The sequence below is a fragment of the Malus domestica genome, chromosome 12, assembly GCF_042453785.1.
Source record: "Malus domestica chromosome 12, GDT2T_hap1".
Taxonomy (NCBI): domain Eukaryota; kingdom Viridiplantae; phylum Streptophyta; class Magnoliopsida; order Rosales; family Rosaceae; genus Malus; species Malus domestica.
The window spans coordinates 8,947,616-8,960,146 of NC_091672.1; the positions used below are offsets into that span (position 1 = coordinate 8,947,616).

General features: G+C 36.6%; 1 protein-coding gene, 1 long non-coding RNA gene and 1 pseudogene across 3 annotated transcripts; all 3 read left to right on the forward strand.

Moving 5' to 3' along the window:
* The first annotated feature begins 213 nt into the window (after positions 1 to 213).
* On the forward strand, positions 214 to 1,238 carry LOC108172015 (xylan glycosyltransferase MUCI21-like; annotated as a pseudogene).
* A 1,701-nt stretch (positions 1,239 to 2,939) lies between these two features.
* Positions 2,940 to 5,224, forward strand: LOC139190058 (uncharacterized). Its single transcript, XR_011574044.1, has 2 exons — positions 2,940 to 3,378; positions 3,784 to 5,224. It is a non-coding gene; the product is annotated as an uncharacterized lncRNA (long non-coding RNA).
* Positions 5,225 to 8,306: 3,082 nt separating this feature from the next.
* On the forward strand, positions 8,307 to 11,060 carry LOC103430283 (xylan glycosyltransferase MUCI21). 2 transcript variants are annotated; one of them, XM_008368419.4, is made up of 3 exons: positions 8,307 to 9,011; positions 9,129 to 9,188; positions 9,576 to 11,060. In XM_008368419.4, the coding sequence occupies exons 1-3, from the start codon at positions 8,771 to 8,773 to the stop codon at positions 10,889 to 10,891; spliced, it is 1,617 nt and encodes a 538-aa protein (XP_008366641.2). In that variant the 5' UTR covers positions 8,307 to 8,770; the 3' UTR covers positions 10,892 to 11,060. The 2 variants fall into 2 exon arrangements, with proteins under 2 accessions (XP_008366641.2, XP_070666078.1); XM_070809977.1 differs by lacking the exon at positions 8,307 to 9,011 and adding an exon at positions 9,269 to 9,486.
* The last annotated feature ends 1,471 nt before the right edge of the window (positions 11,061 to 12,531 follow it).

The window sequence follows — 12,531 nt, forward strand, 5'->3', positions numbered from 1 at the left end:
CAGCTAAGCAGTACAAGTGAGCTATTTATAGCTTTGATTGCAGGCTAAGCTTACTGTTCAGGTTTTACCTAACAACCACTAAACTAATCTTAAAAATTAATAATTGACGAACAGCCTTCCACACCCATAATTTGCTAACACCAACATGTTTATTTCAAACTTAAGTTATGGATAGATTTGTCTTGTTTCCTCTTTAGCTGGTTTGTTAGTTGTAAAATCAAGGTTGTTTTATCTAATACAACGCTCACACCCCACACCATACAATACATATTATTGACTACATCCTACATCTACTTTCTAAATATAATTTATTTTACTACATATTTTCCAATACTACGCTCACGCCCCACACTATACAATACATAGGCCCCCGAACCCATTGCTTCCCTGAGGCCATTGTTGGTGTGAGAATTCATCATGACCTGGGTGTGAACTCCACCGATGGTGGGAAATAAGAGCATTGTTGATTTCCGAAATCTTCCAGACCGAGCTTACCTCCCTCGAATCCGTATCCTAATCCATGAAGAGGAGGAACGAAAAGCGCAGGAGAAGTTCTTTGAGTCTACGCGCCACACATGGAAAATCCCTTTAAAAATGATGAAGAAAGTGCATGAAAAAGTACATCAACCCAAGAGGCCTAAACTTGCGATCATGTCTAGAAACGGATCGAGAGCAATAACGAATGAGAACTTGTTAGTCAAATGGCTGAGAAAATAGGGTTTCACGTCCAAGTTTTGAGGCCGAAGCGCACCGCAGAACTAGCAAAGATTTATCGGGTCCTGAATTCGAGCGATGCCATGATCGGAGTTCATGGAGCTGCCGTGACACATTTTCTTTTTACGAGGTCTGGTTCGGTTTTTATCCAAATCAATCCAATTGCAACTGCATGGGCAGCTGAGGAATATTATGGTGCACCTGCAAAGAAGCTTGGTTTGAAGTACATTGGCTATGAAATTCTTACCACAGAGAGCTCACTGTATGATAAATATGAAATAGGTGATCCCATTCTTGCAGATCCAACAAGAGTGACAGAACAAGGATGGCAAATCACAAAGAAGGTAATTATCTGCAAGGTCAAACCGTGAGATTGGATCTCATAGGGTTTAGGAAGCACTTGGTTGGTGCTTATGAATCAATATTAATTTAATCTCATCATTAACCATACTAATCCTGGATTGGACTTTTATGTAAATAACATACATGTAGATCAATAATAATATAACAATCTTTCCACGGCATCTATGTATTTATCGAAGGGATCACCCCCACCAAAGTCAATGGCTAGCTTTTATAGTGCTAATTGGGTCCTTTAGTCATTTTAAATTACAAGAAGAATGGGAAAGATGTTCATAATTGGCCGGATTTTATCTAGTCCAACGGTTGTTGTGAAATGAAATCTTTGGGAGAATGTATCAATCAGAGAAATTAATGAACATATAAGATTGAGATAAGAAAATCTAAGTCAACGATTGATAAGTGATAAAATCTAATTTTGTCAAAATTTAATTTTGTTTTAGATTGAAGTGTTAAACAAAATTTAAGATAACACACCTAAAATTAACTTAAGAAAAGTTAACAAAGAAACCATTATTTTGTACTACAGAAATAAATACCCACATAAATAAATATATAGCCTCATATAGAGCTAGGAAAATATATAAGCCCCATTAAGAGATTATTTTTAGAGCCTAAAAATTCAAGAGCTTTAAAATAGACTATATCCATAATTTTTTTTTCTGGGTTAAATTATATCTACAAATTTTGTAGCCTCTTGTAGAACCCTTCATTAGAAATGCCCAAAGAACCTTGCAAATAAAGTGCAATTAATGATGCACCTAAAGTGCAATAATTATCTTACACAAAAGATGCAATAACAATCTGGCATGTAATGTTCGTTAACAATCTCCCACATATAATTCAATAATATATTAATATATGCAGTAACAGTTAGGCATAGAAGGTACATGCATAGTATCACACCAGGGTACTTTTACAGTCTCGCACGTATCGTACAATATAAGAGAGTGAAACCATAAAATGAGATATATTAATTTTGAATATCGTGAACAACAAGCTCAATACAAATTTATTCTCCAATTATTTGTGTAAATATACCGATATTTAAAAAAATGTTACAATTCCTAAACCCTATTGTAACCAATAAATAAACCTTAATAGCAAATAAAAACAAGTATTATTGTTATTACATACCTTAACGTAACTATACAAATGTAAATACATTGTAATAATAGTCACCAACACTAGCAGTAATTGCACTATTGTCAGTATTTTAAGAAAAAATGCTTGTATCTTTCTCATTTACTTTTTCATTTCAACTTCCTCACTTCACTTAAAGTCACGTGTATCCCCTAGCACTCAAAAACTAAAGTTTTAATTATAATAAAATCTCACTATTTTTTTGAGTAAATTGTAGTAATGATCCCTTAACTTTAACTCAATTGGAGCAATGGTCCCTTAACTCGTCAAAATATGCAGTTATGGTCCTTCAACTAAAAATTCACTGTCATTGGTCCCTCAACTTTAATTCAATTAGAGAAATGATCTCTCAACTTTAACCCAATTGGAGTAATTGTGTGAAATCTCATCCCGGGAATTTCACCATTTATTATGTTTTTCATATTTTAAATTCGTATTTTTATAAGTTTAGTAATTGTTTAATTATCGAGTTGGAAGTTTCATAATCAATCTTTATCTTTCATTGATATTTTGAAGTTACAACTAGTGTTTTTAAATAGATCTCGAACCAACAAACGCATAGGCGAAAGCCGTTTGCGAGTTCGAATTATAACGGTATAGTTACTGACGTTTGAAGTTGTGAACTATAGATTGTGGGAATTGTTTAATTTTCACATGTGGGCTAAATGTTAAGTTAGTCTAATAATAAAAAGGGGACAATCAGATTTTTGGAGGGTAGAAAGGACCAACTAAAGGGAGAAAAGCAAAAATCCTCCCTCCTCCATTTGTGAACCCGTGTTCTCCACCAGCAACCTTTCAATCCGGCCAATTTTAGGCCAATTCCTCCTTTTCTCATCTGATTCTCTATCTCTTTCACCTGCAACTTGCTCAACTCTCTTCTTCCTTCCATCTCCACAAAAAATAAAGGATTTTTAAGGCCTAATTCGGGTAGAACTCCACAGGAGAACCGGGGGGGTTCTTGACAACAAATTGTCATTCTGGAGAGTATCACCATTCACCATCACCCTTAATCAACTTCCCCTGGACCTAGGAACAAGACCCAACTGGTGGGTGGGGCGTTGAAACACCAAGGAAGCTGAATTAAAGAACACCCACCTTAGGGTTTCGACGGGTGCGAGCCAAATTTGAGGGCCTTCCCAGCCAAATTGGACTCGGCTACAGGTATAAAGTTTACTCTACTTGTTGAGATCTTCATTCTAGTAAAATTTGAGAATTTTTGGAAAAAGTCAAATTTCCCGATGTGTGACATTCGATTTATGAAAATGTTGTTGGTTGAGTACATTATTGATAAGGTCCACCACTTGATTATTCTAACAATTGACAATCTTACCATTGAATTGACACCCAATTTTAGTATGCTATGGTAGATATTGTTTAAGGACCTTAGGGATTTATAAGTGAAAATCTAGTGATTGAATCTTACGGAATAAGTGACGTAAGATCATGGACCCTACCTTAGAATGACGGTTCAATTCCTCATTAAATGTTGTTGTGGGAGACATATGAGAGTTTTTAAGTATGTGAATTATAGAAGGAAATCTAAATGTGGACTTGTACCTTGTTTAGGCGGTGATAGAACGTGATGCCTTAACTCTCGTGCTAGGGTGCATTAGCGCGGACTCCAGGTGAGTGACTTTAATATATATGATATTGGTGGTTACCTTGTTTTCGTAATTGTTATCCTGTATGTATATGACTTGGTTATATATATATATATATATATATATATATATATATATATTTATTTATTTTCTATTGAATTGTTATTTTTAATGCTTAGCCATTGATTCAAGTTATGAAATGAGATTTGACGTATGTATATTGAAATATAGTTTGATTTGTTTAATTGGCATGATGTGATGAAATTTGAAGGCTAGTGGTGGGCCGTTAACCCATTGTGATGGGGATTTGTTGATTCAATATTGTTTCAATTCCCGCTTCGTTGATCCGTTCTAAATTTAGTATTTTGTGCCTTATTTCCCTTGGTTGAGCTTTTGTAAATTAAGTAACTTGTGCTCGTCTCATTTCTTTGAGCCGTTATACATTATGGTTGTTGGCATTCCGCGATTCCGTTGAGTGATGGTCCGGAATCGTATCCACTAGGATTCCGTTGAGAGATGGTCCGGAATCCCACATACTCTACAATTCCATTTAGTGATGGTCCGGAATCGTATTCACTCGGATTCCGTTGAGAGATGGTCCGGAATCCCTCATATACGATTCCGTTGAGAGATGGTCCGGAATCCCTCATACTCTGCGATTATGTTGAGTGATGGTCTGAAATCGTATTCACTTAGATTCTGTTGAAAGATGGTCTGGAATCCCTCATACTGTTCAATTCCGTTGAGTGATGGTCCGGGATCGTATCCACCTTGGGTTTCATTAAGTTTGGATTGAGATAGCTTCAAAGGTGTAGGCTTCGGCCGAACTATATCGCTTTAACCTTACTTTTCATTGTGTTGTATGAGAATATGGATGTGAGATGTTGTGATTGTTTCAGACGAATCGTTGAATGTCTGGGTAACTCCTTCGGAGTTTTCAAAGGTTTGGTATTGATTTCTCATGCATGATTTTTTTTATTCAAGGTTTATAATTGTGATTGATGGTTGGCTTTATTATTGTATCATATACTTTGTATTATTGTCACTCACACGAGTTTCGCAGCTTATCCGGGTTGATGTGTGCCCAATGCACCATTCCGATGGTGTAGGCATTGAGCATACATGTGACAGGTTTGAGTAGACTTCGAGAGGTCCGTAGGTGGGGGTAGCAGTGCGGTTATCAGAGACGTAGAGCGTTAGGTTACCCTTGATTCACTCTTGTAATTTATCTTTTGGGACTTTCTTTTGAGCACTTCAAACTTGTTCTTAGTAAAGCAAAGATTATGTATTCTTTTTTTTGGATGTGCATAATTGTAATTATCATGTGAAGAACTTAGCCACCTTCTTTTTTAGTTTGGGTTGCAGTTAAAGGATTTCATTCCGTATGGGATGTCATATTCAACGAATGTTATTTTTCCTTGCCATGTGTTGATTTGTGACGTACGTTGGGATCAGGACGTGACAAATGGTCCCTCAACTTTAACCCAATTGTAGCAATGGTCCTTCCATTATAACTTATTTTGACAAAATTCTGACGAAGTTGACGAATATGACCATACTTACACATTTTGATGAGTTGATGGACCAATGATAATATATTTTTAGTTGATGGACCATTGCTCCAATTAAGTTAAATTTAAAGGACAATTTTCACAATTTACTGATAGTATAACTAAACTTTTAATTTATAAATAAAAAAATAATTAAGTTTCTAGCTTTGCATGTTAGTAGAATACACATGACATGAGTAGATGTGAGAATGTTGAACTTAAAATGTAAGTGGGAAGATTGTTAGCACTCTATTATTTTTAATTGCATTATTGCCTGTTTGGTAGATTTATCAAAGATATAAGGAGAAAAAAGAGTTTGTACTTTTAGATCATTAAAGTCTTAGCTTAGTAGGTAAATAGAACCCAGATGTAAATTGATGAGTAAGAAAAGCAAATAAAAAAAAACGTAAATATGAATTGTGGCTAACATTTCTCTAGTTGAATACTTAAAGATTTTTAAATTCCACAAAAGTCTTGATATGTCCTTATTGAGTACGCTTCTCTTAATGTGTTTTTTTTTTTGTTCAACACCCTTCATCATCTTGTTGAAAATTCTTGGTAAACATTAGACAAATATAAGACAAAGGATAAGGATGCCATTTGATGGAAAAAGATACGGAGGCAGATTCTCTGCCCTTCCACTTCTCGCCTCCCACTTCCCATGCCCTTCCGTATTCTCCTGTTTGTGTGGTCACGGTTAAGTAATGTCAACATTTTATATTACTATTCATTTTTGTCTTATTATCTCTATAAAAAATAATATAAAATGTTGACGTGACTTAACCATGATCACACAAAACAGGAAGGCACGGAAAGTGGGAGGGCAGAGAATCTGCCTCCTATTAAAGATATATCGAATTTGCATGAAAAACTTTATTACTTATTATAGGGACACAAAACCATTAGAGAAGCTTAGTTGTTAGTTTAGAAGGGCCTTATGATGTCGCACAACTCTACAATTTTTTAATGAGATCATTTTTTTTATACAACGATATTGAGCATATTAAGCGATCAATATTTCATATTAATTTTTTTATTCACAAGATTCAAACATGAAACTTTATACATACAAGTGAAGAAAAATAATTACTCAGTATTATGGTGTAATGATATTCCTCTTCACTTGTAAGTGAGAGGTCTTAGATTCGATTTTCGCAAAAAGAGAATTTGAATCATATTATTGTTAACTTATTGTGAGATTAAGTTTAATGCTAAAGGTAAAAATGAGTGGATAGAAAAATAGTCATGTGGCTCTAGTCTAGAGGGGTGGATTTTTTTACCAAATTGTCGTGCCAACTGAATTACCAACCGTGCCATACCGATTTTGTGCCAAATTTTTTGTGCCAATCGGTAATGGTACAGTATTGTACCGTACCGAAATTTCTTGGTACGGTATTGGTAATGGATATTATTACCACGGTATTACCTTACCGTACCGAACATATAATATAATATATAATTTATAAATTATATAATATATAATTATATAACACATATTTATAATATTCTAATAATTTGATATGATGAAAGAGGCTCAACCTCGGTTCAAGATTCCAAATAGGAAGAAGATTGCGGCTAATGTGCGGGATTTATATGTGTTGGAGAAGTCTAAGTTATTTGAAGCAATGCATAATCAAAAGGTAAGTATCACAACCGATACTTGGACATCGGTACAAAACATTAACTACATGGTAGTTACCGCTCACTTCATAGATAGTGAATGAAAGTTGCACAAACGGATCATAAACTTCATAAAGATCACGGGTCATAAGGGAGAAGACATTGGGAAAGTTCTAGAAGTGTGTTTGAACCAATGGAGGATAGAGAAGATCTTTAGCATGGGGGAAACTTCTATTTGTTTTGGTTCGTAACTTCTATTTGGATTGTAAGCTTAATTTTCATCATGAATCTTGATGCATCATTTGAATTATTGTGTGTGTGAATTGTAAATGATGAATAATAGATGAATTTAGGCTACAATGTATGAGATAAAGGTACACTAAAAAAGTTTTGCCCTTGAATTGGGTTAAAAAAGCAAAAACAAATTTTGTCCCAAAACAAAGTGGCAATTACCATTGCCATACAATGCCAACCGAATATTTGGCAATACCGAACTTCGGTATACCGAAAGTTTGGTATGGTAATGGTAATAGATTTTACCAAACCGAAAGTTTGGTACGGTAATTGGTACGAGGGTTTTGGTACGGTAACCGTACCGAACCCACCCCTAGTAGCAACATGGGAAAAGAGAGAAAAATTAAGAAAACATTGGAAATCTAAAGAGGGTTGAAGTGACAAATAGAAAGGTAGGAAAATGAGTAATCAAATCGCAACTAAGATAAGCACATACCTATATTTGTATATTATTCTTAAACTTATCATGGTCTTGTTCCAATGTTAGACCAAACGTGGGATGGGGATGGGATGGGACCGTATATATGCTTACTTATCTGCAAAATTCTTTTCTTTACTTTCAGTGGCCAATCCACCATCTTCCTTCTAACTAGAAGCAAGATCTTGATTCCCGCCAGCAGTCAGTTTGCTTTGCCAACTTGGACACAGCTCTCAGAGGCGCGTGTCCCTAAGCGCGTGGGATAACGAGTTGTACACTAATTTCAACAGTTGCCATAAGAAAATATGAGCTAGCCACCCAACCCAACCCAGGAGGAGGATGCAAAGAAAGCTATAAGGATCACATCAAGTTTCAAGTCTCCGCTGCTCTCTATACGCATTTGACTGCCAGATAATTTAATTAAATTGGTACTACGATTTGAAAAAGTTTACATTTGATTTTAGTCAAAAACGATATATTATTCATAATTTATTGTAAGACTAAACTTATTTATTTTCTTGAGTGCATTGTTAAAAAGAAAAATTACCAAACTTTGAGCAGAGACGTCCCTCAATTAAATTAGATTAAATTAAATTTAAGCCTCCTTTTTCCCCTTTGTTAGCTTCTTTCCATTTCTCAACTCCATCAAGGCATCAACCCATCTTCCTCTCTCTAGACTCTCTCTCTCTCTCTCTCTCTCTCTAGAAAGGAAGAAGCAGGCAGCTCCTCAATAAACAAACCCATCTCCCATCTCCCTCCTCTCTCTCTCTCCCTCTCTCTCTCTCTCTAAAACATGGGGGGGAATCCAAGAAAATAGCTTTGCTTTCTCTGCTATTTGAACATCTCTCTCCTCTCTCGATTGACCAAAAAAAAAAACATCTCTCTCCATTCCTCATCCGGGGTTTGTTCCCAGTCCATCAAACTCTCTCTCTCTCTCTCTCTCTCTCTCTCTCTCTCTCTCTACAAAACCCAGAAAGCAGAAAACTACAAAACCCAGAAAGCAGAAAAAACAGGGGAAAGCAAAAATAAAGATCAAAGCTTTTTTTTTTTTTTTTTGTGCATAAGAAATAATGGGGCGGTATCAGCGGCATCACCACCACCAGTGGAGAAAAGTTGACAAGCCTTGTGCAGCTGCAGAGGAAGACGAAGACTCACAGACCACTACCTTTCTAATGGAGTTTGCAAACTCTGGTTATTATTACAAGAGAACAAGTCCCAAGCTTCTCTATCTCCTCTTCATCTCCTTCCTCTCTTGCAGCTTCATCTTAGCCCCTCATCTTTTCAGCTCCAACACCACTTTCTCTCTCCTATGTAAGTATCTCCCCCCCCTCTCTCTCTCTCCTCTCTCTCATCTTTTTTTATTATTTTCTTTGCTTCAATCTTGCTGCATGTGCATGAGTGTGTTTTCTTATTGGGGGTTTTTTGTAGATTCAACACCAATGGAGGATATGAAAGTAAATGTTCCCTTGTGTTCTTCAATCTCTAATGGTGAGTGCTCTGCCATTCCCTTTCTCTTTTGATTATTTGGGTTTTTGGTTTTCTCAGACAGTATTGATATACTGCTAAAGGTGGCCACTGTTTTATTTGAGCGATGTTCTAATCTAATCTAAAGTACTGGGAAAGGGAACAGGATTTGAACTTGGGTGCAGAGCGCGAGCACACTGCTCTAGCCAACTTGGATACGACCAAGTCTGCGGTCGGATTTTGGTTGTTATCATTCGCTTAGGGCCCATTTGGTTCATGAAAAAGAAAAGGGAAAGGAATGGGAACTGAGAAAATTCAGATTGTAATCCCATCAAGAACTTCAGATGCTTTTGATTATTGATGTTTATTTTGTTAATACAAATTAATTGTAATTTCTGTCTGTGCCTTCAGGAACTATATGTTGCGATCGAACCAGTATTCGTTCAGATATTTGTGTAATGAAAGGGGATGTAAGAACACACTGTGCTTCCTCCACCATCTTTCTCTACCGATCTAAAGAAGGAAGTAGCTTCCAAAATCATGTTTCTGATGTTGTTGAGGAAAATGAAGAAGATGAAACCGAGGAACTCGGGCACACAAAGGTCAAACCGTATACACGGAAATGGGAAACAAGTGTCATGGACACCATTGATGAATTACAGCTCGTTGCGAAGAAAGACACTCTGGGGATGCACCACCGGTGTGATGTCCAACATGATGTTCCGGCAGTGTTTTTCTCAACCGGGGGGTATACTGGTAATGTCTATCACGAATTCAATGATGGGATTATGCCGTTGTTCATTACTTCCCAGCGTTTCAACAAGAAGGTTGTGTTTGTCATTCTCGAGTACCATAATTGGTGGGTGACGAAATATGGAGACATTGTTTCTCAACTATCAGATTATCAACCCATAGATTTTAGTGGAGAAACAAGAACTCATTGCTTCCCTGAGGTCACCGTTGGTCTGAGGATTCACGACGAGCTCACTGTGGATTCCTCACTGATGGAGGGAAATGTGAGCATTGTTGACTTTCGAAATCTTCTAGACCGAGCCTACTGGCCTCGAATTAGAAGTCTAATTCAAGACGAGGAACGGGAAGCACCGGAGAAGCATTCTGCGTCTCTGGCATCTGAAAGCTCTTTCGAACCTGAGAGTGAAGTGCAAGAAGATCAATTCAAGAAGCCTAAGCTGGTCATCATATCTCGAAATGGATCAAGAGCGATAACCAATGAGAATTTCTTGGTTAGAATGGCGGAGCAAATTGGGTTTGAAGTTAATGTTTTGAGACCTGACCGCACGACAGAGTTAGCAAAGATTTATCGGGCCCTTAATGCGAGTGATGTCATGATCGGGGTTCATGGCGCTGCCATGACACATTTTATGTTCATGAGGCCTGGGTCCGTGTTCATCCAAGTTGTTCCCCTAGGAACTGAGTGGGCAGCGGAGGAATACTATGGGGAACCTGCAAGGAAGCTCGGGTTGAAATACATCGGCTACCAGATTCTTACTCGAGAGAGCTCGTTGTACGCCAAATACCGTAAGGATGATCCTGTTCTTAGGGATCCACAGAGTGTAACCAAAATGGGATGGGAGTACACAAAGAAGATCTATCTTGATGGCCAAACTGTGAGATTAGACCTCCGAAGATTTCGGAAGCGATTGGTTCGTGCTTACGATTACATCTTCCACAGCTTGAACAATCGCCCCCATCTTCCATCACAGTAATTCTGATGGTTTTACTTCAATTTTTAACCTTGCATGAATCATTTTGAAGGTTGTAGATGGCATAAAATGTGTACTAGGAAGATTATTGCTGTATATAAATGTGACCTACGTAAATTTAGAATTGCACAAAGACACTTGATTTTGGTATATACTTCGATGTTTTGAGCAACTCTATTCTTTTCTTCTTGCACCCGTTTACGTTTACCATTCAACTTTCTGCCTCAAAAGCAATTTTTTTTCTTTCCATTTAAGTGAATTTGTAACAAATTGAACTTTTTATTCTCTGTTGTCTAACTTTGCTGCAAATTCAAAACTCCAATTTTTGTTTCTTTCTGCAATTTTCTCTTGTCGATATGTCTGTTGGTCTGTAAGTTCAACAAGCTTATGGGGCATTGTGTTTGTTTGTAATGGTGACGTTGACTTACGAACACTGAAAAATTGGCTGGCTAGTGAATTTGAGATAATTGGAGCATTGGTTTCTAAAGTTTAGTTTTATTCGAGTTTTGGTCACTGTACTAAACATTTATGAGTTTTGATCTTGAACTCTTATGAAATAATGGTCATTTTGGTTAACAATCGTTATAACTTCCATTCCTACCGTTTTAATCCTTTTAATTTGGATAAAAGAATTAACGATATCACCTGTAAAGACCGTTGTTTTATGTAGTGACAAATCCAACGACCAGTACTCATGAATTTTTTGTATGAGGCCGAAAATACCAATTTCGTTAAATTCTAGAGACCAATGCCCTAGTTTTATTTGTAAATTTAGCCATGTTCCCTAGCTATATTTTCTGCAATTATCATATATTCTAGTTGAATGGTTTTTGCATCCTCTATGATTGGCACATGCATCTTTTAGGCCAAAACATTGATAGGAAACTACCATCTTTATGCATTTGAACCCACCATGCATGCTTCCAGCGTTTGGCAGCCTGTATCCCTTTTGTCTGCATCCTTAACCAAATGTTTCTGCATCTTAGTTTCTCCTGCAAGATTTTATTATCTACTCTTCCTTTTTATTTTTCGCTAATTTTATTTAAGAACATTGACTAAACAAGAAGATTCTCTTGTCTCACAATCTGACAGCATAAAATGCTTATTTTGTTGACTCGATTTGAACCCTTGATCGAATTAATATCCATATGAACACGTACTTTAGATTTACGGTTTGATAATATAAGTATTTATGTGGCGACCTACAAATATAAGCACGTGTAAGATTGTTTTTCTGTTTGCCAAACAACCAAACAAGTTCATCACACGTGAATCAATAAAGGATCTCTCTAAACATCTATTTTTTAAGGTATTATTCATAGAGTTATATAAATGTCATAACTATTCTCCATGCATGTGAATATAGTCAGAAGAATGCATTATTGCATCCATCCAAGTAGCAAAGGTATGGAAGTACAATAAGTGGTCAAGTGATAAGGGTGATGACTCCGGCTTCTAATAAACAAAAAAATGTGGAAGGTTTCGAGTTCGATGCTTTGAACTGATGAGTTTGTTTGACAGTGGTCAAGTGATAAGGGTGTGGACTGCGACTTCTAATAAACAAAAAAATGTGGGAGGTTTCGAATTCGATGCTTTGAACTGATAAGTTTGTTTGACAGTGGCCACGGGCAGGGTGAAATCCC